General features: G+C 36.5%; 1 protein-coding gene across 1 annotated transcript in view; it reads right to left on the bottom strand.

Moving 5' to 3' along the window:
• LOC101887270 (cell adhesion molecule Dscam2) overlaps positions 1-27,766 on the bottom strand; it is a 332,543-nt gene that overhangs the window by 108,857 nt on the left and 195,920 nt on the right. Inside the window, exons 6-7 of the mRNA XM_059131918.1 lie at positions 12,194-12,270; positions 13-202 (exon numbers count right to left, since the gene is read on the bottom strand). Coding sequence (XP_058987901.1) covers positions 13-202; positions 12,194-12,270 — 267 coding nt within the window. The remainder of the gene's footprint in view (positions 1-12; positions 203-12,193; positions 12,271-27,766) is intronic.

Below are 27,766 nucleotides of genomic sequence, written 5' to 3'. Positions count from 1 at the left end.
GACATTACTTACCAGTTAATCGATTTACGGTGCGACACGTATAACTTTTGTATGCATCATTCGGTCCGGCATTATTGATGTACAGTTCGCCATTGGAGAGGACCGTGTATTTGCCACCTATGTCTGTATTGGGATACAGGTGCATCCCTGTGTCCTGTATCCAAGCGGTGACCATAACAAACTCTGACATGTAACTGGGCACCTGATAACGAAAAAGAGGATTAAAAAAAGAAAAAAAAAAAATAGTGAGAAATGAAAACACATGATGACATACAATATTGAAACGTACAGTAAATGGAGTTAGATAAACTCATCAAGGTTAGTATCTAAAAGGCAACAACAAAAAAACCGATGATTGAATTATTTCAAGGGAAATTTCTGTTGAGAGTGCAGCGCAAAAAAAATCTGAACATAGAGTGACAAAAGCCAAGGGGGCTTCAATGCATTCAATATTAACACTCTGGGATTGATTGCTTTAATATTCTGCAGCATATGATGGAGGCTATATGCAATTTCTTCATAATCGCCTTAGAATCCTTGAAAGTGTAACCATGGGCAAGGCAAGTTTTTTATACGAATTTCATGTTATTTTTTTCAGAAGATGAATGCAATGTTTTATGTAACGATAGCAAACTTCTGGGTATTAATCGTTTTAAGTTCCTAATTTTTAATGAACAAAAAATTATCGGCAACTTAGGTTCTTAGGTTCGGGCCTGGCCGACTATATGAAGCCTTACACCGCTGTGCATATTTAGAGGAGCTTACCTAAACAAATCTACGTTTGTATTAATGATATATGTAAAATAAATCATACCACTAAACACATGTTAGGCTTTAGTGCAGCTTAATTATACCCTACACCACATAGTGGTAAGGGTATTATGTCTTTGTGCATTTGTTTGTAACAGGGAGAAGGAAGCGAGATAGACCCAAAGTTACTTTTGACAATCTTCATAGAATCACTTTCTGAGTCGATTTATGCATGTCAGTCCGTCTGTTCGTCCGCTCATCCACCTATTCTTGTAAATAAAATGCAGGTCACATTTATTATCTGATTGAGATCACATTTTCCAAACAATATTTGTTTGGTCCAAGGACGAACCTTATTGAAATTGGTGATGTAATGGATACTACAGCCTAAGACAGAAAATTGTCTGTGCAGGTCCACGTCTTCGTAGAGTCCCCATATAATGGTACATCCCGATATTCTGTATTTTGACGATTTTAGCTACATTATTACAGATTTTTTTTAAGTTTCGCATTTGAATATCGTAATAGCTTATGACAAAAATAGCCTATGCAGGTCCACGTCGTCGATTAGACCCTAGTATGACGGCTACATTTGGTATTTTTAATATTTTAACAGAGTTTTTTAAGGATTTTATTGTTTCTGAGAATTTTTAATTATTCAAAATGTCGTTCACTTTATGGGGGAGGTACCAGAAAAAGTGAGCTCATATCTACCATCTTCACACAGGATCTTGTGAAACAAAAAATTTGGGATGTGCAGGTCACATTTATTATCTGATTGAGATGAAATTATTCAAACAATGTTTGTTTGGCCCAAGGACTAAACCTATTGAAATTGGCGATAAAGGGATCAGATTTAGATCCCATATATCTTTAACCGACTTCGGGTTAATTGTACACAAAATGGATAATATCACTCCAAATGACCTGAATTTTGGCACATTCAACCGAATTCAGTTAAGAAGCAAGCACATAAAATTTGGTGAAAATAGGTTCAGATATAGCTCCCATAAATATGTTTCATCCTATTTGGTGTTTTGGTCCCTCACAAGCGTAATAAGCACTTTACAACAATGATATTTGGTACCAGATATCAGATGCAGCCCAGAAATACCTCTGTCAAATTTTATCAACATCGGCTGAGATTTGGATATCGCTCCCATATATGTCTTCAACCGATTACGGGTTAATAGTGTACCAAATGGTCAATATCACTCCAAATTACCTGAATTTTGGCACATTCAACCGAATTCAGTTAAGAAGCAAGCACATACAATTTGGTGAAAATAGGTTCAAATATAGCTATAGCTCCCATATATATGTTTCATCCGATTTGGTGTTTTAAGTCCCTCACGTGCGTAATATGCACTCTAAAAGAATGATATTTGGTACCAGACATCAAGTACTGCTCCAAAGTAAGTGTATCAAATTTTCTCAAGATCGGTTCAGATTTGCATGTAGCTCCCGCATATGCCATCAACCGATTTCGGGTTAATTGTCCGCCAAATAGCCAATAGCAGTCCAAATTACCTAAATGTTGACACATCCGACCGAATTCAGTCTAGAAGCAAGTACATTGAGTTGGAGAAAATCGGTTCAGATATAGTTATTGCTCAAATATATAAGTTTCATCCGATTTGGATTTAAGTTCCCACATTCGTAATATGCATTCGAGAACAATGATATTTGGTACCAGATATCCTATAGAGCTCGGAAAAACCTTTACCAAATTTTTTTTCCGATTTCAGGTTTATTGTGCAAGTAATGGCTAATATCAGCCCAAATGCAGTGCATTTCGGGACGTACATTTCCATTTTGTGAAACTAGGCTCCGATATATTTTTAATATATTTCTTCTCGAAGTAATATCATGCACTCTATAGCAATGCTTTTTGGTATAAAATATTAAAATGTTTCCGTTAAATTTAGTGAAAATCCATTCAGTTTTGCAAATATCATCTCATCTTCACAACAGATCTTGCGTTAGCAAAAATATTTGGATGTGTGAGATTTGAAGAGAGTTGATACTTATTTCACTTTCTTTGAGCGTTCTGTTGTTCTATAATTTGCTCTTGACGTACCAGGAGATCTAGGGTCTAAAACTGCTATTTCGATGAGGCACATTTTGGCCGTATCAAATGATATATACCCTCTCTATCCATATGGTTTAGGGTAAAATCAGGCATCTTTTACCAATTTTATGCGGATAATAGTTAACCAATATTTCAACCTTATTGGGGACAGGTATGAGAAGGAGTGAGCAGATAAATTCTATGTTCACATCAGATTTCTGATTGAATGAAATATATAGATATACCATGTCTGAATAGAATCGCTGACTTTTTTCGCAAATTATGAGAGATATAAGTATTGAAAATTGAGACACTTTGTTGAGGGGATACCAAAAGCGGTAAGCCAATATTTTTAATTTCCCACCACATCATGTGTTAGAAAAAAATCTCTGTTTAAGTTAGAATTGCAAATTGCCAAACGATCCAGAGAGCCTACGTTCGCTTAGTACGGACCGTAGAGAGATGCATTCTTGGGCTAAAAGGTTGCCTGCAACTTCCCTTTGGAGCCTACGTTCGCTTGGCTCGGACCGTAGGGAGAAAGCCTTCCCAGTCTGAAGATTTTCCCTACAACTCTCCTTGGGGCCTACGTTCGCACAGCTCGGACCGTAGGCAGCTTTTCCAAGTCATTTCTCTACAACTCTCTCTGGGTACTCTCTCAGCCCGTGTTGCTGTTAGAGATTTCCTGGAAGCATCGGTGCTTCCAGCCACCTCGATGCATTGCGACTTGGCATTGATAGTAACTCTCTTGCTAGCTACGGAGCTAACCGTAACAAAGGTAATCTGTCAACTCGGGTTGACCAATTTCCAAACATCTCAATAAACGGTCATTTATATTATATTAATACTAATCCCCCTTGGTTTTATTTATCTTTTTATTTCTATACGGTCACGATTTGTATGCCTGAGAGAACATCAACGTCTCATACGGAGAGAAACATTTGGTCCAATCGAGCCGGATTTCTCATCAGTGCCTTTCCCTTTGCTTTCTGCAGGCATTACGTACGGAAAATCATCCCCCCGCATCCTCATACAGTCCACACAACATACATAAAACCATCATCTTCATCAATTATCAACAAAATAACAGGTACGTGAAATCATTTTCTAAAAGTGAGCGAAAAGGAAAAAATAGAATAAACGAAAGGAAAAAAGTCGCGAGTGCATATTCGGAACATAATTGTATTAAACACATATGTGCAGGTCGTCCATCTATCACCCTAATCTCGGCATTAACGGCAATATACGTATTTGGTTAGCATTGTGTTTCTTTTTTATAATCCCCATGCATTGAAGTCCCTTCCAAGAAGTGTTAACAATTTAATATTTGTTAAAGTTTGAATTCGGACAGACATACTTCTCTATAAGCATCATTTATTGTCGTTTAAAAAAAAAAAAAAAAAAAAAAAAGAGCATTGGTTTATGCAGTAGTGAATTTGCCTTTCGTTTTGATCATTCACTTACAGCATACCTACTTCGCCAAATGATCTAGTTGTTTGTTGTTATTGTTATGCCTATTCGCCGCCTCTCATTGCATTGAAAAAAATAACAATAACAACATATCGATATTCCAACTACTGGTCGCATACCGAAAAAAAAATATTTGGTTGTTCGCTCCGTTGTTGTGAGAGCTTGCATTTACTTCTTTATTTTTCTAACAACAACACACTCAGTTGTTGCTGCTCTGCCGCTTGACCGCTTTCTTATGCACCACCTCAGGCACGTTGACTACGCTGTCGACGTCGCTTGTGTTTTATTTCGTTTTGTCTGCTTTCGTTATTTCGCTGCACAGTGGGTCGCAGGTGAAAAATTCATAATTTATTTTTAATAAATTTATTAAAACAGAAAATTGGCGTATTTTCTCAAATTAATTAATTTTTTGCTACCAACGGGTTTTTGGATGTTGTGCACGCTACAACCAGCCACATATGTACAAATAAATATTTTTTGTCGGCTAAGAATAGTTTTGATTTATTTGTATAAAAATATTTATTTGGGTTCTTTTTGCAAATATTATTATCTGTTTTTCGTTGAACTTCAGTTTTATTTTCTTGCGTACCCTACATTCGGTCATATACGCCAAAAATAACAAAATTGTTTATTTCTCTTGGAAAATTGAACGAGATTTTCAGATTGTTTTTATATTTTCTTACATTAAATATCAGCTGTGTAGTATTTCTCGGAATTTTACTTTTTCCCTAAACGCACACCCTACGGACAGCCCCATTGAAATTTTGGAAATATAATAGGTGAAATTATTTTTTTGCAGATTTCAAGCATAATTTCGTAGGAAATCAATATTTTTAGAGATTTTACCTATCTAGTGCTCGTTGTTTGCCTTTAACTTGATAAATCGTAGATCTTATTGAGTATATATTTTTTCCGCTGCAATTTTAAGTATTTTTCTGATTTCTTATTCACCATGCCATTTACCCCATTGGACATGTTCATTAGAGCTTCGGATGCTCTTATTAAATTTGATGCACACTTCAATTTGGTACGCGATGAGGATATGGATGAGTTTGAACTAGAGGTTCGCTGCGCAGAAATCGAGAAATTGTGGGCAAAAGTTCAGGAAATGTTTGATAAATGCCTGGACTATTTGATGTCTTCAGTAGATTCTCAAAAAGAGGACATCGATTCAGTTGACAGCAAATATGAGGTTTCACATCAGACATATATTAAATGTCTTTCGAGTATTAAGCGGAGACTTACCAAATATCGGCAACTCCCACCATCACCTTCTAACTCTGATGGAAATGGTTCCATTGTGTCACTAGTTGAAGCTCCTGAAAACGCGGTTCCCAATTTAAGTTCGTCCACCCAGGCATCTAAGGATATTGGCACGCAAGTCGAAACTATTACTTCTGAAGTAGATTCTATGCAGAGTGGTAGAAACAACGTCTCAGGTTGGTTCCCTTCGGATAATGTTCACAATCTTGCACTTCCTCCTTGTGATATTGAAGTTTTTAAAGGAGATTTTCTTTCATGGCCCACTTTTCGGGATTTATTTTCCACGGTTTACATAAACAATGCCCGATTAAGTGATATTGAAAAACTGTGCCATTTAGTGCAGAAAACGTCTGGGGAAGCTAGGGAAATAGTAAACAAATTTCCACTCACCCACCGCAGTTTCATTTTAGCTTGGACCGCTTTAAAAAACACATATGACAATAAACGAGTCATTGTAAATAGTCATCTGAAGCTTTTATTTGACCTTCCCGCTGTAGATCGAGAATCTAGTTCCAATTTAAAAATAATTCAACGGGGCATAAACACTTGTTTGTCGGCTATGGCAGTTTATGATATTCCAACGGATCAATGGGATCCTATTTTAGTCTTTTTGTGCATTCAACGTTTGCCTAGGTTAACGGTCACCTTGTGGGAGCAAAGTATTCGGGATAAATCAGCAATATCTTTGTGGTCAGATTTAGATGCATTTTTGACAGAGAGAATTCAGACTCTTGATTGTTTACGGGACATTAAGGGACCTGATTCACATACCAGATCTAATCAGGCCAGGGTTCAGCCTCACTTCACTAGCGCTTCGGTGAATGTTCACGCAAAATCCACTTCGGAATTCTTTTGTTCCCTCTGTCCTAGACAAAACCATTCTCTTCGGTCATGTCCAAAATTCCGAACATTGTCGATAGGTAAGAAATTGTCTGTTGTCCAAACACAGGGATGTTGTTGGAACTGTCTGTCTCTGGGACATTCAGTTGAAGAATGTAAAAGTTCTAATCGGTGTAGTATTTGCAAAGGCACTCATCACTCTTTAATTCATCGTCCAAGCAGTAATACTCGGGTATCAAATAGCTCATCCTCGCACTCGGTTGCCCTATCAAATCCTAACGTCGCATCCACTTCTACTGGTTCTAGTCCCACTATCACCAATACGCAAGTTTTTCACACTTCGCAGAGTAGAAATGTCTTACTAGGTACAGCTATGGTAAATATCCTTCATCAGGGTATATCTTATCCAGTTCGGGCTCTAATTGATCCTGGGTCTGAGGCGTCATTCGTTACTGATCGCATTCAAAAGCAACTAAATCTACCAGTACGTTCGGTAGTTGCTACGGTTTCTGGTGTCAACGGTTCCGTCTCTGCCACATCTAGGAAAAGTTGTTCACTTTGTTTTGGATCTCTGCACCATTCTTCGGTTCAAATTGAAACGGTAGCTTTCGTTCTATCTCAGATTTCGGAAAACTTGCCTTCATTTGCTGTTCGGTTTAATCTTTTTGATCAATTGCCCAAGCTACCATTAGCTGATCCTCACCTCTTTGACAGTCGTCCGGTAGATTTGTTGATAGGTGCTGATTTGTATCCCCAGATAGTGTTAGAGGGAGCTCATCAAAAGGTTCTAGGGTCACTTGTAGCTCAAAATACGGTATTCGGTTGGATCCTAACGGGTCCATTGTTAGCAAAACATATGCAAGTTTTTAGTTCTAGGCTGCATTTCGAAAAAAAAGGAAAATCTTTTAGGCGATTCAATATTGTCTCCTCCGATTAAAAGATTTCGCAGAGGTTCAGCTGTACCTCAATCGTTTTGTAATAGAAAACGGGAAGAAAACTCACAAAATTTGGCATGGAGGCTAGATCGAGTTGTTAAGGTTCACCCCGGCTATAATGGAATGGTTCGACTAATTGACGTAAAGACATTACAAGGGCCAATAACAAAGCGCGTCGTTCTCGCCAATTAAATTATGCTACTTTCTCTTGGTTTTCTTATTTATGCCACAATATACGGTTCGGATGGATTATTTTAAACTCATGCACTCGTTATCAATTTACAAAAGAATTAATAAACAAAATATGAAATACGCTCACTAGAAACTGATCTCACGTCTTCTTACTCTTAAGTTACTTTGATTAAGTTCTTAACTTGTTGATTCCATTTAATTTATGGTCAAAGGGATCTCGGGATCCGTCGAATTACATTGCTTGCTACCATAAATTAAATGGCCAATACGAATTATATTGAATCCACGCAATTTGGTACAAACGAATACGAGAATAATTAATATTGCAAACTAATTTATATTTATAATTATTGTAACATTGTCCAATGTTTCAAGGTGGGCGGCAATGTTTAAGTTAGAATTGCAAATTGCCAAACGATCCAGAGAGCCTACGTTCGCTTAGTACGGACCGTAGAGAGATGCATTCTTGGGCTAAAAGGTTGCCTGCAACTTCCCTTTGGAGCCTACGTTCGCTTGGCTCGGACCGTAGGGAGAAAGCCTTCCCAGTCTGAAGATTTTCCCTACAACTCTCCTTGGGGCCTACGTTCGCACAGCTCGGACCGTAGGCAGCTTTTCCAAGTCATTTCTCTACAACTCTCTCTGGGTACTCTCTCAGCCCGTGTTGCTGTTAGAGATTTCCTGGAAGCATCGGTGCTTCCAGCCACCTCGATGCATTGCGACTTGGCATTGATAGTAACTCTCTTGCTAGCTACGGAGCTAACCGTAACAAAGGTAATCTGTCAACTCGGGTTGACCAATTTCCAAACATCTCAATAAACGGTCATTTATATTATATTAATACTAATCCCCCTTGGTTTTATTTATCTTTTTATTTCTATACGGTCACGATTTGTATGCCTGAGAGAACATCAACGTGTGTGAAATTTGAAGAGAGTCGGAAGTTTTTTTTCCCGTTTGATGAGTGTTTTGATTATTCAAAAAGGTTGATCCACTTATGAGGGAGGCACCAGAAAAAGGGAACCCTACCATCTTTACACAAGATATTGTGTAACAAAAAAAAAAAAAAAAAAAACCAGTAAGGAAAGCTCAAAAGTCGGGCGGGGCCGACTATATGATACCCTACACCACTATGCATATTTAGTAGAGCTCTCGTAAAAAGGTTTATACAGGGCATTTCAGAGCTCTATGAGATATTTGGTACGAAATCAAAATCTATCTAATTCTATCGTGCATTTTACGAACTATAGCTATCTCTGAACCGGGTTTCTCCAAATTTTACGTATTAGCTTCTAGACTGGTGATTTGGGTTGATATTGACCATTTAGTGCACATTTAACCCGAAATCGGATGAAGATATATATGAGAGCTATATCCAAATCTGAACCGATTTCGATAAAATTTAAAACAGCTATTCCTGTGCTCCATCTAATACCTGGTACCAAATATCACGGTTGTGGAGTGAATATTACGAATGTATGGGACTAAAACACTAAATCGGATGAAACTTATATATGGTTGCTATATCTATATCTGAACCGATTTTCACTAAATTTGATATACTTGCTTCTAGGCTGAATTTGGTCCGATGTACTAAAATTCAGTCCATTTGGACTTATATCGGCCATTTGGTGCACAATTAACCCGAAATCGGATGAAGATATATATGGGAGCTATATCCAAATCTGAACCGATTTCGATAAAATTTAAAACAGCTATTCCTGGGCTGTATCTTATGTCTGGTACCAAATATCATTCTTGTGGAGTGCATATTACGAATGTGAGAGGCTTAAACACCAAATCGGATGAAAGATATATATGGGAGCTATAGCTATATCTGAACCGATTTTCTCCAAATTTGATATATTTGCTTCTAGGCCGAACTCGGTTGGGTGTGCCAAAATTCAGGTAATTTGAACTGATAGTGGACATTTTGTGCACATTTAACCCGAAATCGGATGAATATATATATGGGAGCTATAGCTGTTTCTGACCCGATTTTCTCCAAACTTGTTGTATTTGCTTTAAGGCTAATCTCGGTCACATGTGCCAAAATTCGGGCCATTTGGGCTGATATTGGCCATTTGGGCTGATATTGGCCATTTGGTGGTCAATTAACCCGAAATCGGATGAAGATATATATGGGAGCTATATCCAAATCTGAACCGATTTCGATAACATTTAAAACAGCTATTTCTGTGCTCCATCTAATACCTGGTACCAAATATCATGGTTGTGGAGTGCATAGTAGGAATGTGAGGGACTTAAAGATCAAATCGGATGAAAGATATATATAGGAGCTATAGCTATATCTGAACCGATTTTCTCCAAATTTGATATACTTGCTTCTAGGCCGAACTCGGTTGGGTGTGCCAAAATTCAGGTAATTTGGACTGATAGTGGATATTTGGTGCACATTTAACCCGAAATCGGATGAAGATATATATAGGAGCTATATCTAAATTTGATCCGATTCTCACCAATTTCAATAGGGTTCGTCCTTGGGCCAAAAAAATATTGTTTGGAAAATTTCATCTCAATCGGATAATAAATGCGACCTGCATTTTGTTCACAAGAATACATGGACAGACGGACGGACGGACGGACAGACGGACTGACATGCATAAATTGACTCAGAAAGTGATTCTATGAAGGTTCTCAAAAGTAACTATGGGTCTATCTCGTTTCCTTCTCCATGTTACAAACAAATGCACAAAGACATAATACCCTTACCACTATGTGGAGTAGGGTATAAAAATCTAAAAAGTTTTTTATTTCTATTCCATAGATTCCTATATTTGCCGATATGAATGTATATAATACGATTTGTATGCAGACATCTTTTAGGGTTTTATTCATATCCCCTTGACCTTTGGTCAAACATTACTGTAACCCCTTTTCAATCATTACTCTTTGATACCCAACGGAATTTCGTTGGACTTGCTTTTAATATGCAAAAGTAAAACAAACCAGTAAGGAAAGCTCAAAAGTCGGGCGGGGCCGACTATATGATACCCTACACCACTATGCATATTTAGTAGAGCTCTCGTAAAAAGGTTTATACAGGGCATTTCAGAGCTCTATGAGATATTTGGTACAAAATCAAAATCTATCTAATTCTATCGTGCATTTTACGAACAATAGCTATCTCTGAACTGGGTTTCTCCAAATTTGACGTATTAGCTTCTAGACTGAATTCGGTCTTATGTACGAAAATGCATGCCATTTGGGCTGATATTGGCCATTTGATGCACAATTAACACGAAATCAGATGAAGATATATATGGGAGCTATAGCTATATCTGAACCGATTTTTACTAAAATTGGTGTACTTGCTTCTAAGCTGGTTTCGGTCGGATTTGCCAAAATTGATGCTATTACGGCCATTTGGTGATCAATCACCCAAAATCGGATGAAGATATATATGGGAGCTATATCCAAATCTGAACCGATTTCGGTAAAATTTAAAACAGCTATTCCTGTGCTCCATCTAATACCTGGTAACAAATATCACGGTTGTGGAATGAATATTACGAATGTAAGGGATTAAACAACTAAATCGGATGAAACGATTTTCACTAAATTTGACATACTTGCTTCTAGGCTGAATTTGGTCCGATGTACTAAAATTCAGTCCATTTGGACTTATATCGGCCATTTGGTGCACTATTAACCCAAAATCGGATGAAGATATATATGGGAGCTATATCCAAATCTGAACCGATTTCGATAAAATTACAAACATCTATTTCTGGGCTGTATCTTTTATCTGGTACCAAATATCATTCTTGTGGAGTGCATATTACGAATGTGAGAGGCTTAAACACCAAATCGGATAAAACATATATATGTGAGCTATAGCTGTTTCTGAACCGATTTTCTCCAAATTTGTTGTATTTACTTTAAGGCTAATATCGGTCACATGTGCCAAAATTCGGGCCATTTGGTGGGCAATTAACCCGAAATCGGATGAAGATATATATGGAAGCTATATCCAAATCTGAACCGATTTCGATAAAATTTAAAACAGCTATTTCTGTGCTCCATCTAATACCTGGTACCAAATATCACGGTTGTGGAGTGCATAGTAGGAATGTGAGGGACTTAAAGATCAAATCGGATGAAAGATATATATGGGATATACTTGCTTCTAGGCCGAACTCGGTTGGGTGTGCCAAAATTCAGGTAATTTGGACTGATAGTTGACATTTGGTGCACATTTAACCCGAAATCGGATGAAGATATATATGGGAGCTATATCTAAATTTGATCCGATTATCTCCAATTTCAATAGGGTTCGTCCTTGGGCCAAACAAATGTTGGTTGCAAAATTTCATCTCAATCGGATAATAAATGCGACATGCATTTTGTTCACAAGAATACATGGACAGACGGACGGACGGACGGACAGACGGACTGACATGCATAAATCGACTCAAAAAGTGATTCTATGAAAGTTCTCAAAAGTAACAATGTGTCCATCTCGTTTCCTTCTCCATGTTACAAACAAATGCACAAAGACATAATACCCTTACCACTATGTGGTGTAGGGTATAAAAATCAAAATATTTTACAAGCAAATCCATTCAAATACCCAAAATGCCGATATTATTAAAATATTTTTAGATAAGTGTAAACATAAAATTCTTGGAATTTTATTCGTGCATTCTTCAATTACCTGACATTTCAATACTGCCGTATTGCCAGCCATCACATATTCATCGTGCACTTGAACGGTATATTTTTGATTAACCACTGGAATGAAATGAATGAGAGAAATTCATTAGCAACTTATTAATTTGCATTAAATATTCAAAATTCATTTTGCACTTTTACACAATAACAAATTATATCATACAATATTAAAATTAACACGACTACGTTCATTATACCTTACACCACAAGGTGGTCAGGATATTATGGCTTTGTGCATTTGTTTGTAACAGCCAAAAGGGATAGTTCCCTTTGATGATCTGCATAGAATCACATTCTGAGTCGATTTATATGTCCGTCCGTCTCTCCATGTATTTTTGTCTTCGACAGCCGTAATACACTCAGCAACCATTATATTAGGGGAAGAATGTCAAATATAACTCAAACATACCTTAGCCAAATTTTATCGAGATCGGTACTTATTTGGATATAGCTCCCAAATATATCTTTATCCGATTTCAAGTTAATTGTGCACCAAATGGGTAATACAAGCCTGAATTGTAAAGGCACAGATGTCTCGGCGAATTTAGTGGGAATCGATTCAGAGTAGGAGGTTTCTTTTGACTTTAAATTACAACTATTGTCATAGTTGGTATAATTTAAATCTCAAAAATTTATTATGTAAAGCTCTACTAAATATGAAAAGTGCTGGACTTACGACTTTCTTTACTGGTTATACCCTAATCCACATAGTGGTAAGGGTATTATGTCTTTGTGCATTTGTTTGTAACATGGAGAAGGAAACGAGATAGACCCATAGTTCCTTTTGGTGATCAGCATAGTCTGTCTATGTTTTTTTTTGTAAACAAAATGCAGGTCGCATTTATTATTCGATTGAGATGAAATTTTCTAAATAACATTTGTTTAACTCAAGGGCGAACCTTATTGAAATTGGTGAAAATCGGTCAAAATTTAGATATAGCTCCCATATATATCTTCATCCGATTTTAGGTTTCTTGTGCACCAAATGGCTAATATCATTCCAAATGGTGTGAATTTTGCTACATCCGACCGAATTCAGTCTACAATCATGTGCTTCAAATTTGGTGAAAATCGGTTCAGATATAGCTATAGCTCCCAAATATTTATGTTTCATCCGATTTTGGTGTTCGTTCCTTACATTCGTCATATGCACTCCACAAGACTGATATTTAGCACCAGATATCAGATACAGCCAAGCGATTCATTATTCAAATATTATCAGGATCGGTTCAGATTTGGATATAGCTCCCCTATATATCTTCGTCCGATTTTAGTTGTCTTGTGCACCAAATGGCTACTTTCAGCCCAAAGCGAGTGAAACGTTGCACTTCCAAGCTAATTCGTTGAAGAAGTTAATACTTAAAATTTGGTGCAAATAGCTTCAGATATAGCTATAGCTCCCATATATATGTTTTATCCGATTTTGTTGTTTAAATATCTAACTTTCGGATCACCAAATTTGACATACTAGCTTCTAGACTTAATTCGGTCGTAAGTGCCAAATTTCATCCCATTTGGGCAAATATTAGACGTTTGGTGCACAATCAAAGGTAAATCGGACGAAGTTATATATGGGAGCTATATCCAAATCTGAACCGATCTCGATAAAATTTAGCAAATGTATTTCTGATCTGTATTTGATATATTTCCCCAAATATTGTTGATACAGAGTACATATTACGGCTTCGGAGGACAAAAATAACAAATCGGATGAACAATATATATGGGAGCTATAGCTATATCTGGACCGATTTCGGTCAAATTTGGCATACTTATTTTTATTTTGTATGTGCAAAATTCCATACTATTCGGACTGATATTACACGTTTGTTGCACAATAAAAGGCAAATCGGACGAAGATATATACGGGAGCTATACCTAAATTTTGACCGATTATCTCGAGTTTCAATAGGGTTCGTCCGAGTTTCAATAGGGTTGGGCCAAACAAATACTTTGTGCAAAATTTCATCTGGATAGGGCAATAAATGCGAACTGTACTTTGTTTACCAAAATACATGGACAGACGGACGGACATGCATAAATCGACTCAGAATGTGATTCTATGCAGATCATTAAAAGGAACTATGGGTCTATCTCGTTTCATTTTGCCTGTTAAAAAAAAAAAATGCACAAAGACATAATACCCTGATCACCTTGTGGTGTAGGGTAAAAAAGTAAAATTTTGCAAGTCATGAGCTCATGAGGAGTTAAAGAAAGTGCAAAAGTTTACTTGAGGAAGAAATGCCTCAAGGTTTTAACATGTTTTACCACATTTTCAAATTTTATTAAAATGTTTTACCCTACCCAATGTTATGTCTTTGTGCATCTGTTAGTAACATCGAGAAGAAAGCAAAATAGACCCATTGTTACGTTTGTGGATCTTCATATAATCACTGTCCATGTATTCATGTAAACAAAATGCAGGTCGCATTTATTATCCGACTGTGATGAAATTATCTCAACAATATATATTTGGCACAAGGACGAACCCTATAGAAATTGGTGAGAATCGCTTCAAATTAAGATAAAGCTCCCATATATATCTTCAATCTATTTCGGGCTAATTGCGCACCAAATGGCGAATATCAGTCCAAATGACCTGAATTGTGGTACATCCGACCGAATTTATTTTAGAAGCAAGTACATCAAATTTGGTGGAAATCGGTTCAGATGTAGCTATAGCTCCCATATATATGTTTAATACGATTTGGTGTTGAAGTCCCTCACATGCGTAATATGCACTCCACAACAAGGATATTAAATACCGGACATTAGATACAGCTCGAAAATATCTCTGCCAAATTTTATCGAGATCGGATCAAATTTTTATATATCTTCGATATTTACTTCATCCATTTTATACCCTCCACCATAGTATGGAGGGTATGTTAGGTATGGTAACACCTCGAAATATACATTTTAGATCCCCAAAGTATATATATTCTTGATCAGCATACAATTCTATGTCGATTTAGCGATTTCCGTCAGTCTATCAGTCTGTCCGTCTGTAGAAATCACTCTAGCTTCCGAACGAAATGAAGTAGGTTGATAAAATTTGACTTAACTTTGTATTTCGTCTGCAGAACTTTTGGTATTGAAAATGGGTCAGGTAGGTCCACGGTTTGGTATAGCCCCCATATAATAGGGCTTCCCTTTTCTCGGTATTTTGCTGATTTAAGCGACATTATTCACCGGAATTGTTTCACATTTTGGTATTTAAAGTTCGTAGTAGATACTCTAGTCTATGACAGAAAATTGTATATGTAGGTTGATGTCTTCGTATATTTCCCATATAACGGTACCTCCCGATATTCGGTATTTTGATGATTTTAGCTACATTATTCACCGGAATTGTTTCAAGTTTGGTATTTAAGGTTCGTATGGGAAACTACTGCCTATGACAGAAAATTGTCTGTGCAGGTCCACGTCTTCGTATAGCCCCTATATAACTATACCTCCCTATATTCGGTATTTGGATGATTTTAGCTACATTATTCTCCGATTTTTTTTTCAAGTTTCTTATATGAATATTGTAATGGCTTATGACAAATGTTGCCTATGCTGGTTCAAGTTGTCGTATAGGCCCCAATATAACGGCTGCATTCGGTATTTTTAAGATTTGAAATTTTCCAAATTCGTTCCAAATGGTAAAGGGTATTCCAAGATCGGGCCGGCCGAACTTACAGATTTTTTACTTGTTACGTTTATTGTCCACCATATATGAAATATAGATTTTTATACCCTCCACCTTGGAAAGGAGGGTATATTAACTTTGTCATTCCGTTTGTAACATCCTTAAATATTCGTCTTAGACCCCATAAAGTATATATATTCATAATCAGCATAAAATTCTAAGTCGATTTAACGATGTCCGTCTGTCTGTCTGTCCGTCTGTCTGTCTGTCCGTCTGTCTGTCTGTTGAAATCACGATACAGCCCACATTATTTGACGTAGAGCGCCAAAATTTAGCAGAGCTATTTGCATTGTGTCTAGGATGGTTAGTATTGAAAATGAGATATATCGGTCCACGTTCTGATATAGTCCCCATATAACGGTACCTCCCGATATTCGGTATTTTGATGATTTATGCCACATTTTTTTCATGGATTTGTCTGAAAATTGGTATTTGTAGGTCATAACGGGTCCCTGTACGTGTGGCAAAACATTGCATGTATAGGTCCACGTTTTGGTATAGCCCCCATATAATGGTACCTCCCGATATTCGATATTTTGATTATTTTTTCCCATATTTTTTTTTAACGAATTTGTCTAAAAATTGGTATTTGTTGGTCATAATGGGTTCCAGCTTCGGTGGCGAAACATCGTATGTATGGGTCCATGATTTGGTATAGCCCCCATATAACGATACCTCCCGATATTCGGTATTTTGATGGTTTTTGCCATATTTTTTCACTGATTTTTCTAAAAATTGGTATTTGTGAGTCATAATGGGTCCCAGTTCGTGTGGCGAGTCATTGTAATTATAGGTCCACGTTTTGGTATAGCCCCCATATAACGGTACCTCCCGATATTCGGTAATTTGATGATTTTTGCCACATTTTTTTCACGTATTTGTCTGAAAATTGGTATTTGTAGGTCATAATGGGTTCTAGCTCCGTTGGCGAAACCTTGCATGCGTAGGTCCACGATTTGGTATAGCCCCCCACACAACGGAACCTCCCGATATTCGTCATTTTAATGGTTTTTGCCACATTTTTTCTAATGTTTCCTTTACCCTAAGATGGAGGGTATTAAAAGTTTGGCCCGGCCGAACTTAATGTTTTTGTTTTACTTGTTTTTTATGTGTTTATTTCTCTTTCGAGACGAGCTTAATGATCTGCAATTTGCACTGAAAAGGATAGACACTATCACGAACTCATAGTGGCGAACAAATTTGCTGTAAAAAATATCTGCTAATGGAACTTGAGTAGAACTTGGAGGGTATCTAGTGTTTAATTCGCATAGGCTTAATCGTAATAAGTTCGAAATAAATACTACTTTTAAGAGAGCGGCCCCTGTAAGCCATCATCTACACCAAATATGCCTATTGAGCAGCTTAACCAATGGCGAAACGCGTCGCATAGTGGTGAGTGTGTGATAGTGTGTATCTGGCTTTCCTTTTCACTGCAAATTTCAGATCATTAAGCTCGTCTCGAAAGAGAAAACAAACACATAAATCATAAACATATGATCTTCGCCTTAACAAGGCAAAACTCAAAAAAAAAACATTATTTGTTATGGGAACTCTACTAAATACGCATAGTGTTGTAGGGTATCATATAGTCGACCGTCCGACTTTTGACCTTTCCTTATTGATTTTATTTTAATATGTTGCCATTTTTTTTTTTTGATTTGATAATTTTCCGAAAAAATTTTATAATTTCTTCCAACAATTCATCGACAACACTTATCGCATTTCTACTAAAGTCACCTCATACGATATTTTGGGAAAGCATTTCCCTGAATTCTTTACATAATAAAGAAATATGCGTATTCAGAAACCACAAAATATGTTATTCAAGAAAATATTATGTGAAACTAAGAATTTATGGACAAAATCTTGTCATATGTGTGGATGTATGTTTTGTATGTGAATTTGTATCTCGTCTGAGAATTCTGTGTAATATTCTTTGGAATGCTAATTGGAAAAGTTTGCTTATGCTTGCATTATTTAACAATCCTTAAATAAGCGAGCATAAATGGCAATTACTCTATCCAGCAGGCAATTTTGGGAGGGGGTGGGAAATTTCAAGATATTATTAAATCAAACTATTTTAGAATAATCCAAATGACTAGGATAAATAAATAAATGATATTTCAGCAAGTAATGATGTACCATTAAATGGTGGTCGGTAAAGTAATTTTTAATAACAAGCAGTAAGTAAAGGACGATGGCAAGGCGGGGTTGACTATATGATATGTATCTATACCACTCTACATATTTCGTATTGCAACCTCGGAACTATACAGTTTGAGATTAAAAAAATACAATAAAGTCATTCGCCATATTTTTACATTTTTTTTTTAAATTTTATTGAATGAAAGCAAAAAAATATGGGAAATGGCATCAAATTTTAGAATTAGTTTGGATTTGTTCGAATTGGTCACCTTTTGGCATGAATTATGGGCTTCAAATGGCCACTGAAACCGTCACACGCTGCCCGAATGTTGCTCTGCTGTATTTTGGCCCATTCCCGGCAAAGAGCTTGCTTGAGGTATGTCCATCACCTCAAGCCCTTTACCACCTTATACCCTCCACCAAAAAAAATATGGAGGGTATATTAAGTTCGTCATTCCGTTTGTAACTCATCGAAATAATCATTTTAGACCCAACAAAGTATATATATATTCTTGATCAGCGTAAAATTCTAAGATGATTTAGCCCTATCCGTCCGTCTGTCCGTCTGTTGTAATCAAGGTACAGTCTAAACGAATTAAGATAGGTAGCTAAAATTTTGCACAGATCTCTCTTTTGTCTGCAGGCAGGTCAAGTTCGAAGGTGGGCTATATGGGTCCACGATATCGTATAGCCCCCATATAACGGTACCCCCGATATTCGGTATTTTGATGATGTTAGCCACATTTTGCAACGGAATTGTCTGAAAATCCACACAAGGAGTTCCTTGTGGGTACTTTATACCTCGGCAGAGAATTATCTATATAGGTCCACAATATCGTATAGCCCCCATATAAGGGTACCCCCACGGTATTCGGTATTTTGATGATTTTAGCCACATTTTTCAATGGAATTGTCCGAAATTCCACAAAAAGAATTGTCTATATAGGTTTACGATATCGTATATCCCCCATATAACTGTACCCCTTCGATATTCAGTATTTTGATGATGTTAGCCACACTTTTCAATGGAATTGTCTTAAAACCCACACAAGTAGCTCCTTGTGAGTACAGGTTCACGATATCGTATATCCTCCCCTACATTTGGTATTTTGATGATTTTAGCCACTTTTTCCAATGGAACTATCTGAAAATCCACACAAGGAGTTCCTTGTGAGTACTTTACACGCAGACATAGATTTGTCTTTATATGTCCACAATATCGTATATCCCCCCATATATCGGCACCTTCCTATATTAGATATTTTAAAGATTTTAAAAGAATTTTTAATGGATTTTATTTTTTTCAAAATTTTCTAATTCGTTCCAAATGGTGGAGGGTATTCAAAGTTCGGCCCGGCCGAACTTACTGCTTTTTTACTTGTTATTGCTAACCTTGCTTTCCAAAATACTCCAGACACAATAGTCCATCGGATTGGTATCCGGAGATTTTGTGCGCTGGAAATGAAGCGAGGAACCCTTTTTTGTAACCATTCTTGGGTGACGCGTGCTGAGTGCGATGGTGCTGAGTCCTGTTGGAATGTCCAAGGTTTGCGGCCAAAATGTTTGCGTGTTCAAGGCTTTAATACACCCTCCAAAATATTTTCGCGATAATATTCGGCATTTATTCTGATACCACGGGCGATTAATACTAGCGGAGAGCGACCATCGGCTGTTATGGCGGCCCACACCATCACCATGGCCGGCGCTTGAGTTCTGGTGGCCAACCGAAGGTGCACATTTTCAGCTGACCTCTTTGGCAAGTACACACGATCATTTTGTTTGTTTACAAACTGCTGGACAACGAATGTTTTCTCATCGGAAAAAACCAAGTTCGAGGGGTTGGCAGATATATATCATCTTCACAACGGATCTTGTGTTAGCACAAAATATTTGGATGTGTGAAGAGAATTGGATGCTTATTTTGTTTTTTTGAGCGTTTTGTTTTTCAAAAATCTTGAGCCCATTATGGAGGAGGTACCATAAGAAATGGTCCGATCTCTACCATCTGAATAACAGGTCTTGAGTTTATGGAAATATTGAGACGTACCGAGCTCGAATGGAATCGGATGTTAATTTCGTGTTTTTTGAGCTTCATGAATATTTAAAATTTTGACCTTTTGTAGGGGAGGTACCAGAAGGAGTGGACCGATATATTCCAACTTCACGCCAGACCTTGGATTCATACATCACATTTTATAAGTGTTATAATTATTCAAAATTTTTACCCTTTGTGGGGGAGGTACTTGATGGAGTGAACCGATATAGTCCATTTTCGCACCCGACCTAGCACTGATGCAAATATTTGGATTTGCAGAGTTGGAACAAAATCTGCGTATCATTTCCCTGGCTGTGCAATAAAATATATTTTTTGAAAATGTCGACCTTTTGTGGGGGAGGTCCCAGAAGGAATGGACCGATATTGCCCATCTCCGAACTCGATCGAATAATATTACTATGTACAGGGTTGCCCATATTCGACGGACGGACGGCCATTTCGATGACTCTTTGGGCCCATTCCAATCGACGAGACTTGTCCGCAGGCAACATTCTTTGCGTCAATTGAATTTTGTATGGGAACAAATGCAAATCAATGCGAATAATCCGTTGTAAAGTGGACCGAGCCATACCCAACTGCTGAGAACGGCGTTTTTGGGATGTTCTTGGGGACTTCTCAACACTGGCTCGTACGGCAGCGATGTTCTCGGCCGATCGCCTTGGTCGACTTTTATATGGCCTCTTCGGATTAGAAAGACCCTTACCAGTCGAAAATTTTTCGTATAAACGCTTAATGGTGTTCTTAGAAGGCGCACCTCTTACATTTTTAATGTTTTAAAAGCACGTTGAGTTTTCACAATTGACTTCTTCTGTTGAATGTAAATTTCAACTATTTCGCGTGGCGTGTATTGGTTCATGGCAAAAATCTGCTTGGACTGACGCTTCAAACGCGGTATGTCATTAAGCGATGTGACATCTCTGCCAAAAGTTATGGCGTTGCCAGATGGGTCCGTCGAATATGGGCAACCCTGTACCAAGTTTGGACCAAATCGTATACTCCGTGCGCAACAGCCAGCTGACTCCAGATCGACTCCTCATGTCCTGAAGCGGATTCGGTCGAAAGAGACCTAGATTCTAACCCCGTATAAATATGCATATGACTAAAACTACGGTCCATTACCTTATAATGGGTTATTCAGTTCATAGGGTTTCATCGAATTCCAAAGAAAATCCTATCGAATTGTCATTTCCCCGTCTTTGAGCCATTCCTTACAGATTCATTTTCTTTTTAATATCTCGTGCTTTGTGCATATTTTTCTTCTCTTGTAAGTAAACTTTTCAACACCCTGTTGGTGAGTAACTATTTCATTTTAACTATGCTTGCAAATTTTCCTAAGAAACAGTAGGCTGATAGCTTACAAATTGTATAGAACGCCATCTGAATTAACTCCATTTCTTATTCCATTTACTTTCCTGAATTGGGGTTTTTGTGCGAGTCCCATTCGCCTCTCTCGTCAATTTTCTTTTTCTAATTAATTAAAAAGGACGAGCTGTGTCCGAAAGCTGGAAATGGAATAGCTTGTTAGCCACACCAATACCACTACCACCACCACCACCACATACAAATCTTCGGTTTCCTTTAAATTTTGCACATACCAATATTTTAATGTGTATTAGATGAAGTGGAGTATTTCGATCCCCTATATCCAAAAATTTGCAAAAATCTCATATAAGGTATAGGAAGTAGACGATATTGTCCAAATATGACACGTTTCAATATTTATATCAGACTTAGGTCGGACGGGAATTGGACAATATTGGCCAACTGCTTAGGAACCTCTCCCATAATGGGCCAACAGATTGAATAATCTTCAGGGTTGGGGTATACATCTGACGGCACAACCGACTGATACTATTTAACTTTTTTTATTTGAAATCTGTTGAAACCAACCTATGAAGGCTATATTTTAATCGATTTACAATTAACTTGTCTGAAGTAAATTTATGTTGTACAGGGTGAGATAAAAAAACTGCAACAAAGTCAAACGCCACAATTTTTACATTTTTTTAAAATTTTATTGAATGAAAGCTAAAAATGTCGGAATAAGCATCAAATTTTAGAATAAGTTTAGATTTGTTCGAATTGTTCACCTTTGGCACGAATTATGGCCTTCAAACGGCCAATGAAACCGTCACCCGCTGCCCGAATGTTGCTCTGCGGAATTTTGGTCCATTCACGGCGAAGCGCTTTCTTAAGGTGATGGACTCTTTGGCCAATAAAACCGTCATATGCTGCCCGAATTCTGCTCTGCGGTATTTCTGCCCATGCCCGCTTGTTTAAGTTGATCGACACTTTGGTATTTTTTGTGCCAACCTTGCTTTCCAAAATACTCCAGACACAATAGTCCAACGGATTGGTATCCGAAGATTTTGGTGGCGATTGGTCGCTGGCAATGAACCGAGGAACCTCATTTTGTAACCATTCTTGGGTGGCGCGGGCTTCGATCAAGTCGCTTCTTTACATTTCGAACCATTTCTGCTGATGTTGCTTCCTTGACGTTGGGCTACGCTACCAGTATCACGGTAAGGAGCGACGGTACGAGACACAAACGATTTATTCACATTTAAATGCTTTAATGCTCTAACTATAGCCACTTGCGGTTTTCCATCCATATAAAAAGAAATCACACTATCACGCTCGAATTCCATCACGAATAAGTTTTTTTCCTGGAAAATTCTCACAAAAATGCTTTTGCACGCTTGTAGACAATGTAATGAGCTGTCACTGGAATAATTTTAACAGCTGTCGGACGAGTGGCTTAGAAATGATAGCGGTCTGAAATTGGTTGCAGTTTTTTCATCTCATCCTATAATTTATCGGAATTTAATACTTCGCATAAAAGTGAAATATAAATGTTCGATTTCCTTCAAATTTTGCATATACCAATGTTTTTATCTATATTAGATGAAGTGGAATATTTGGGTCCACTATGTCTGGTACCTCCTGCATATTTTCACATTTTCCAAAAATTTGTACATGTCTCATATGAAATATGGGAAGTAGTAGTCTCATATGAAATATAGAAATATGACACGTTGTACCTATCTCGACAAAACTCGGCTAAGGCAGTTTTAGGATAAATATTCAGGGCTTTCACAGAAACCATGTCGGTTTTGCTTATTGTCGTTTTTGTAAACCAATGTTTTATTCATTTGGTGTCATGAAACCAAGTTGGTTTGGTCAATTTCGAGTGTAAATAAAACCAATGTTCGAAACGGCTGTTTACATGTGTTGTTTGTTTATTTGTCATTGAAATATCAGTAAAATAAATAAAAAAGGAATAAGTCGCTATAAATAAAGTAAGATGGCATCAGCAGTGGTAGTTTTTGTGTTGTGGGACGGAGAATGCTCAGAAAAGGTGACGAGAAAAGCTCTTAGAGATTTCAGCAACCCACTGGAGTTGCCGGAGATAGCGTATGTACATTTTTTATTGTGAACTTACTTCTTTGCAGATTTATGGTTTATGGTCCTTTAAAAATTCTTTAAAAAATCCATAAAAAATCCACGTTTATGGTCCTTTAAAAATTCTTTAAAAAATCCATAAAAAATCCACGTTTATGGTCCTTTAAAAATTCTTTAAAAAATCCATAAAAAATCCACGTTTATGGTCCTTTAAAAATTCTTTAAAAAATCCTTAAAAAATCCACGTTTATAGTCCTTTAAAAATTCTTTAAAAAAATCCACGTTTATAGTCCTTTAAAAATTCTTTAAAAAAATCCACGTTTATAGTCCTTTAAAAATTCTTTAAAAAAATCCACGTTTATAGTCCTTTAAAAATTCTTTAAAAAAATCCACGTTTATAGTCCTTTAAAAATTCTTTAAAAAAATCCACGTTTATAGTCCTTTAAAAATTCTTTAAAAAAGTCCACGTTTATAGTCCTTTAAAAATTCTTTAAAAAAATCCACGTTTATAGTCCTTTAAAATTCTTTAAAAAAATCCACGTTTATAGTCCTTTAAAAATTCTTTAAAAAAAATCCACGTTTATAGTCCTTTAAAAATTCTTTAAAAAAATCCACGTTTATAGTCCTTTAAAAATTCTTTAAAAAAATCCACGTTTATAGTCCTTTAAAAATTCTTTAAAAAAATCCACGTTTATAGTCCTTTAAAAAGTCTTTAAAAAAAATCCACGTTTATAGTCCTTTGAAAATTCTTTAAAAAATCCACGTTTATAGTCCTTTAAAAATTCTTAAAAAAAACCTCGTTTATAGTTCTTTAAAAATTCTTTAAAAAATCCACTTTTATAGTCCTTTAAAATTCTTTAACAAAATCCACGTTTATAGTCCTTTAAAAATTCTTTAAAAAATCCACGTTTATAGTCCTTTAAAAATTCTTAAAAAAAACCTCGTTTATAGTTCTTTAAAAATTCTTTAAAAAATCCACTTTTATAGTCCTTTAAAAATTCTTTAACAAAATCCACGTTTATAGTCCTTTAAAAATTCTTTAAAAAATCCACGTTTATAGTCCTTTAAATTTTTTTTAAAAAATTCACGTCTATAGTCCTTTAAAAATTCTTTAAAAAAATCAACGTTTATAGTCCTTTAAAATTTTTTAAAAAAATTCGCGTCTATAGTCCTTTAAAAAATCTTTAAAAATCCACGTTTATTGTCCTTTAAAAAATGTTTAAAAAATCCAAATTTTTAGTCCTTTGAATATCCTTTAAAAATTGTGTAAAAAATCCACAGTTTTAGTCCTTTGAATATCCTTTAAAAATTGTTTAAAAAATCCAAAGCATATGAAAAGTGGCAGCTCTAAGCAACTTGGTTTATTTCCAATAACAAAACCAATAACATTGGCTTCTATGACAACCAAAACCGATAAAATTCTAATTCGAAAATAAAACCGATAACATTGATTTTCATGACACCAAAGCATTTTTTCTTGTCGTTTTTAAAACCAATAGTGACAAAATTGGTTTCTATGACAGCCCTGAATATCTTGTGCCAAAAATCCTTGTTATGGAATGTATAATACGAAGTTGGGGAACATAGATTTTAAATCGGTTGAATCATGTATATGGGAGCTATAGCTAAATCTTTTTTCATCAAATTTGGCATACATACTTCTCGGCTAAACTTGGTATTTGGGTATTTGTAATAAAGCTGACGTTCTTCATTTCCTTATGAAAATGGTCCACTTGTATCATGAGCAGGAACCATGGTCAGCGTCATCGTTCATAAATATCATTGCACCACAAGGTCGCACGTACAAATCTGATAATTGAAAGAGCCCACTAATTAAACTCTTCATACGAAAAAGAGTTAATGCCATTTGTTGCTCTTAAAAGAAAGTCCGGCAAACAAATCTTGTAAGCAAATTATTTGGCATTTGTGCATTTATTTCTCTTCATAGCTAAAACAATTTTTTTTAATTCAAAAAAAAAAAAAAAATAATAATAATAAGTAAATAAAAATACCATTAGCATAATTAAATGTGTGGCCTTGCACAGAATTACAATTAATTTTAATTTTCACCGAGGAAAATAACTCAAAGAACACCACCCGTTTGACATTTAAAATATGACAAAACTATTGCATTAACAGGAGAAATGTTTTGTTTCGTGTTCAAAACTTTGCAACAAATTTCAGAATTTTGCTGCTGCTGGTATTGTTCGTCATTGGATTTTTGTTCACAATAAAACTAGATGGATGATGACATAACTATATTTCAGTTTGAATATACGTATACGTAACTAAGTTTGTATGTTGGTGTGCACAATGCATTTAAATTCGACTTCTAAGCTGAATGTAGAACATTCAGCGGTAACCAAGGCAAAATATAAACAAATATAACTTTTGTTATTATGCGCTAGAAATTCCCAAAATGACAAACAAAAAAGTTGTAGCACTGCTACCCCAAAAGTTATTACGAATAACACATAAGAGAGGAAGAAAATGCTAAAAAAAGGATATGAGAATGATTCGGAGAATGCTTTTTTCAACGAGAACTCGACTTTCCGTTGCAACCTTGACTTAACATCACAATAAAAATAATATTTTTCTCAAAAATGCTTGACGTATAGGTCAGGTACGAAAGTGGAAAATATCGGTCCACTCCATCAAGTATCACCTCCACAAAGGGTCAAAATTTTGAATAATTAAAACTATTATAGAAGAGTAATGTAAGTCCCTGATTATCTTCATATTACACACATCAACAAATTTTTATTGGTGAGATGAATAAAACTGCAACCAACTTCGGACTGCTGTCATTTCTAAGCCACTCGTCCGACAGCTGTTAAAATTACTCCAGTGACAGCTCATTATATTGTTTACAAGCGTACAAGAGCATTTTGATGAGCATTTTCCAAAAAAACTTATTCGTGAAGGAATTCAAGCGTGATAGTGAGATTTCTTTATATTTGGCTGAAACCCACAGGTGGCTATCGTTAGAGCACCCCAGCATTTAAATGTGAATACATTTTTTGTGTCTCGTACTATCGCTCATTACCGTGATACTGGTAGCGTAGCCCGACGTAAAGGAAGTAAACGAAGGAAAACAGCAACATCAGCAAAAATGGTTCGAAATATAAAGAAGCGACTTGATCGCAGTGTCCGAAAAATGGATCGTGAGCTGAACAATATTGCAATATTTCATTCGGCAAATATTGAAAAATGAGCTCGGGTAAAGCCACAATGAGAACTTACACCGCAACAGAAAGAAAATAACCTCAAAAGATCTAAAGAGGTGCTTCGCTTGACCGAAAGTGGTGAACTGCCGAATTTGGTTTTCTCCGATGAGAAAACATTCGTTGTCCAGCAGTTTGTAAACAAACAAAATGATCGCGTTTACTTGCCAAAGAGGTCAGCTGAAATTGTGCATCTTTTGTTGGCCACCATAACTCAAGCGCCGGCCATGGTGATGGTGTGGGCCGTCATAACAGCCGATGGTCGCTCTCCGCTCGTGGCATCAGAATAAATGTCGAATATTATTGCGAAAATATTCTGGAGGGTGTATTAAAGCCTTGGACATTCCAACAGGACTCAGCACCATCGCACTCAGCACGCGCCACTTAAGAATGATTACAAAATGAGGTTCCTCGTTTCATTTCCAGCGCACAATGGCCACCAAAATCTCCGGATAACAATCCGTTGGACTATTGTGCCTGGAGTATTTTGGAAAGCAAAGTTGGTACTAAAAAATTCCAAAGTGTCGATCACCTCAAGCAAGCGCATCGCCGGAAATGGGCTAAAATACCACAGAGAAACATTCGGGCAGCGTGTGACGGTTTCATTGGCCGTTTGAAGGCCATAATTCGGGCCAAAGGTGCAACCAATCTAAACTTGCTCTAAAATTTGAAGCTATTTTCAACAATTTTTTGCTTTTTTTTGATAAAATTTAAAAAATAATGTAAAATTATGGCGTTTGACTTTTTTGCATTTTTTTTTTATCTCAACCTGTATATACAGTTTAGAAAAAAGGCTATTCGGTCTATAATATTACATTGCTTTTTCAATAGGCATTTCTCAAAAATCTTCTTCATGTATTTTTAAACAGTGATTCTCAAATGAAGTTTCCAAATTGTGTTTTGTTTCCAAATTTTGTTCTTTATCCAATACCAATACCTATGTTTCGATTTTCCATCTCAAGCAACACCAACAGTGTTCGTCATAACTAATATCAAAGTTGCTGCTATATCTCGGCGCACCGAAATCAATTGTTT

The sequence above is a fragment of the Musca domestica genome, unplaced genomic scaffold, assembly GCF_030504385.1.
Source record: "Musca domestica strain aabys unplaced genomic scaffold, Musca_domestica.polishedcontigs.V.1.1 90, whole genome shotgun sequence".
NCBI lineage: Eukaryota > Metazoa > Arthropoda > Insecta > Diptera > Muscidae > Musca > Musca domestica.
This window is presented reverse-complemented; position numbering and strand designations above follow the sequence as displayed.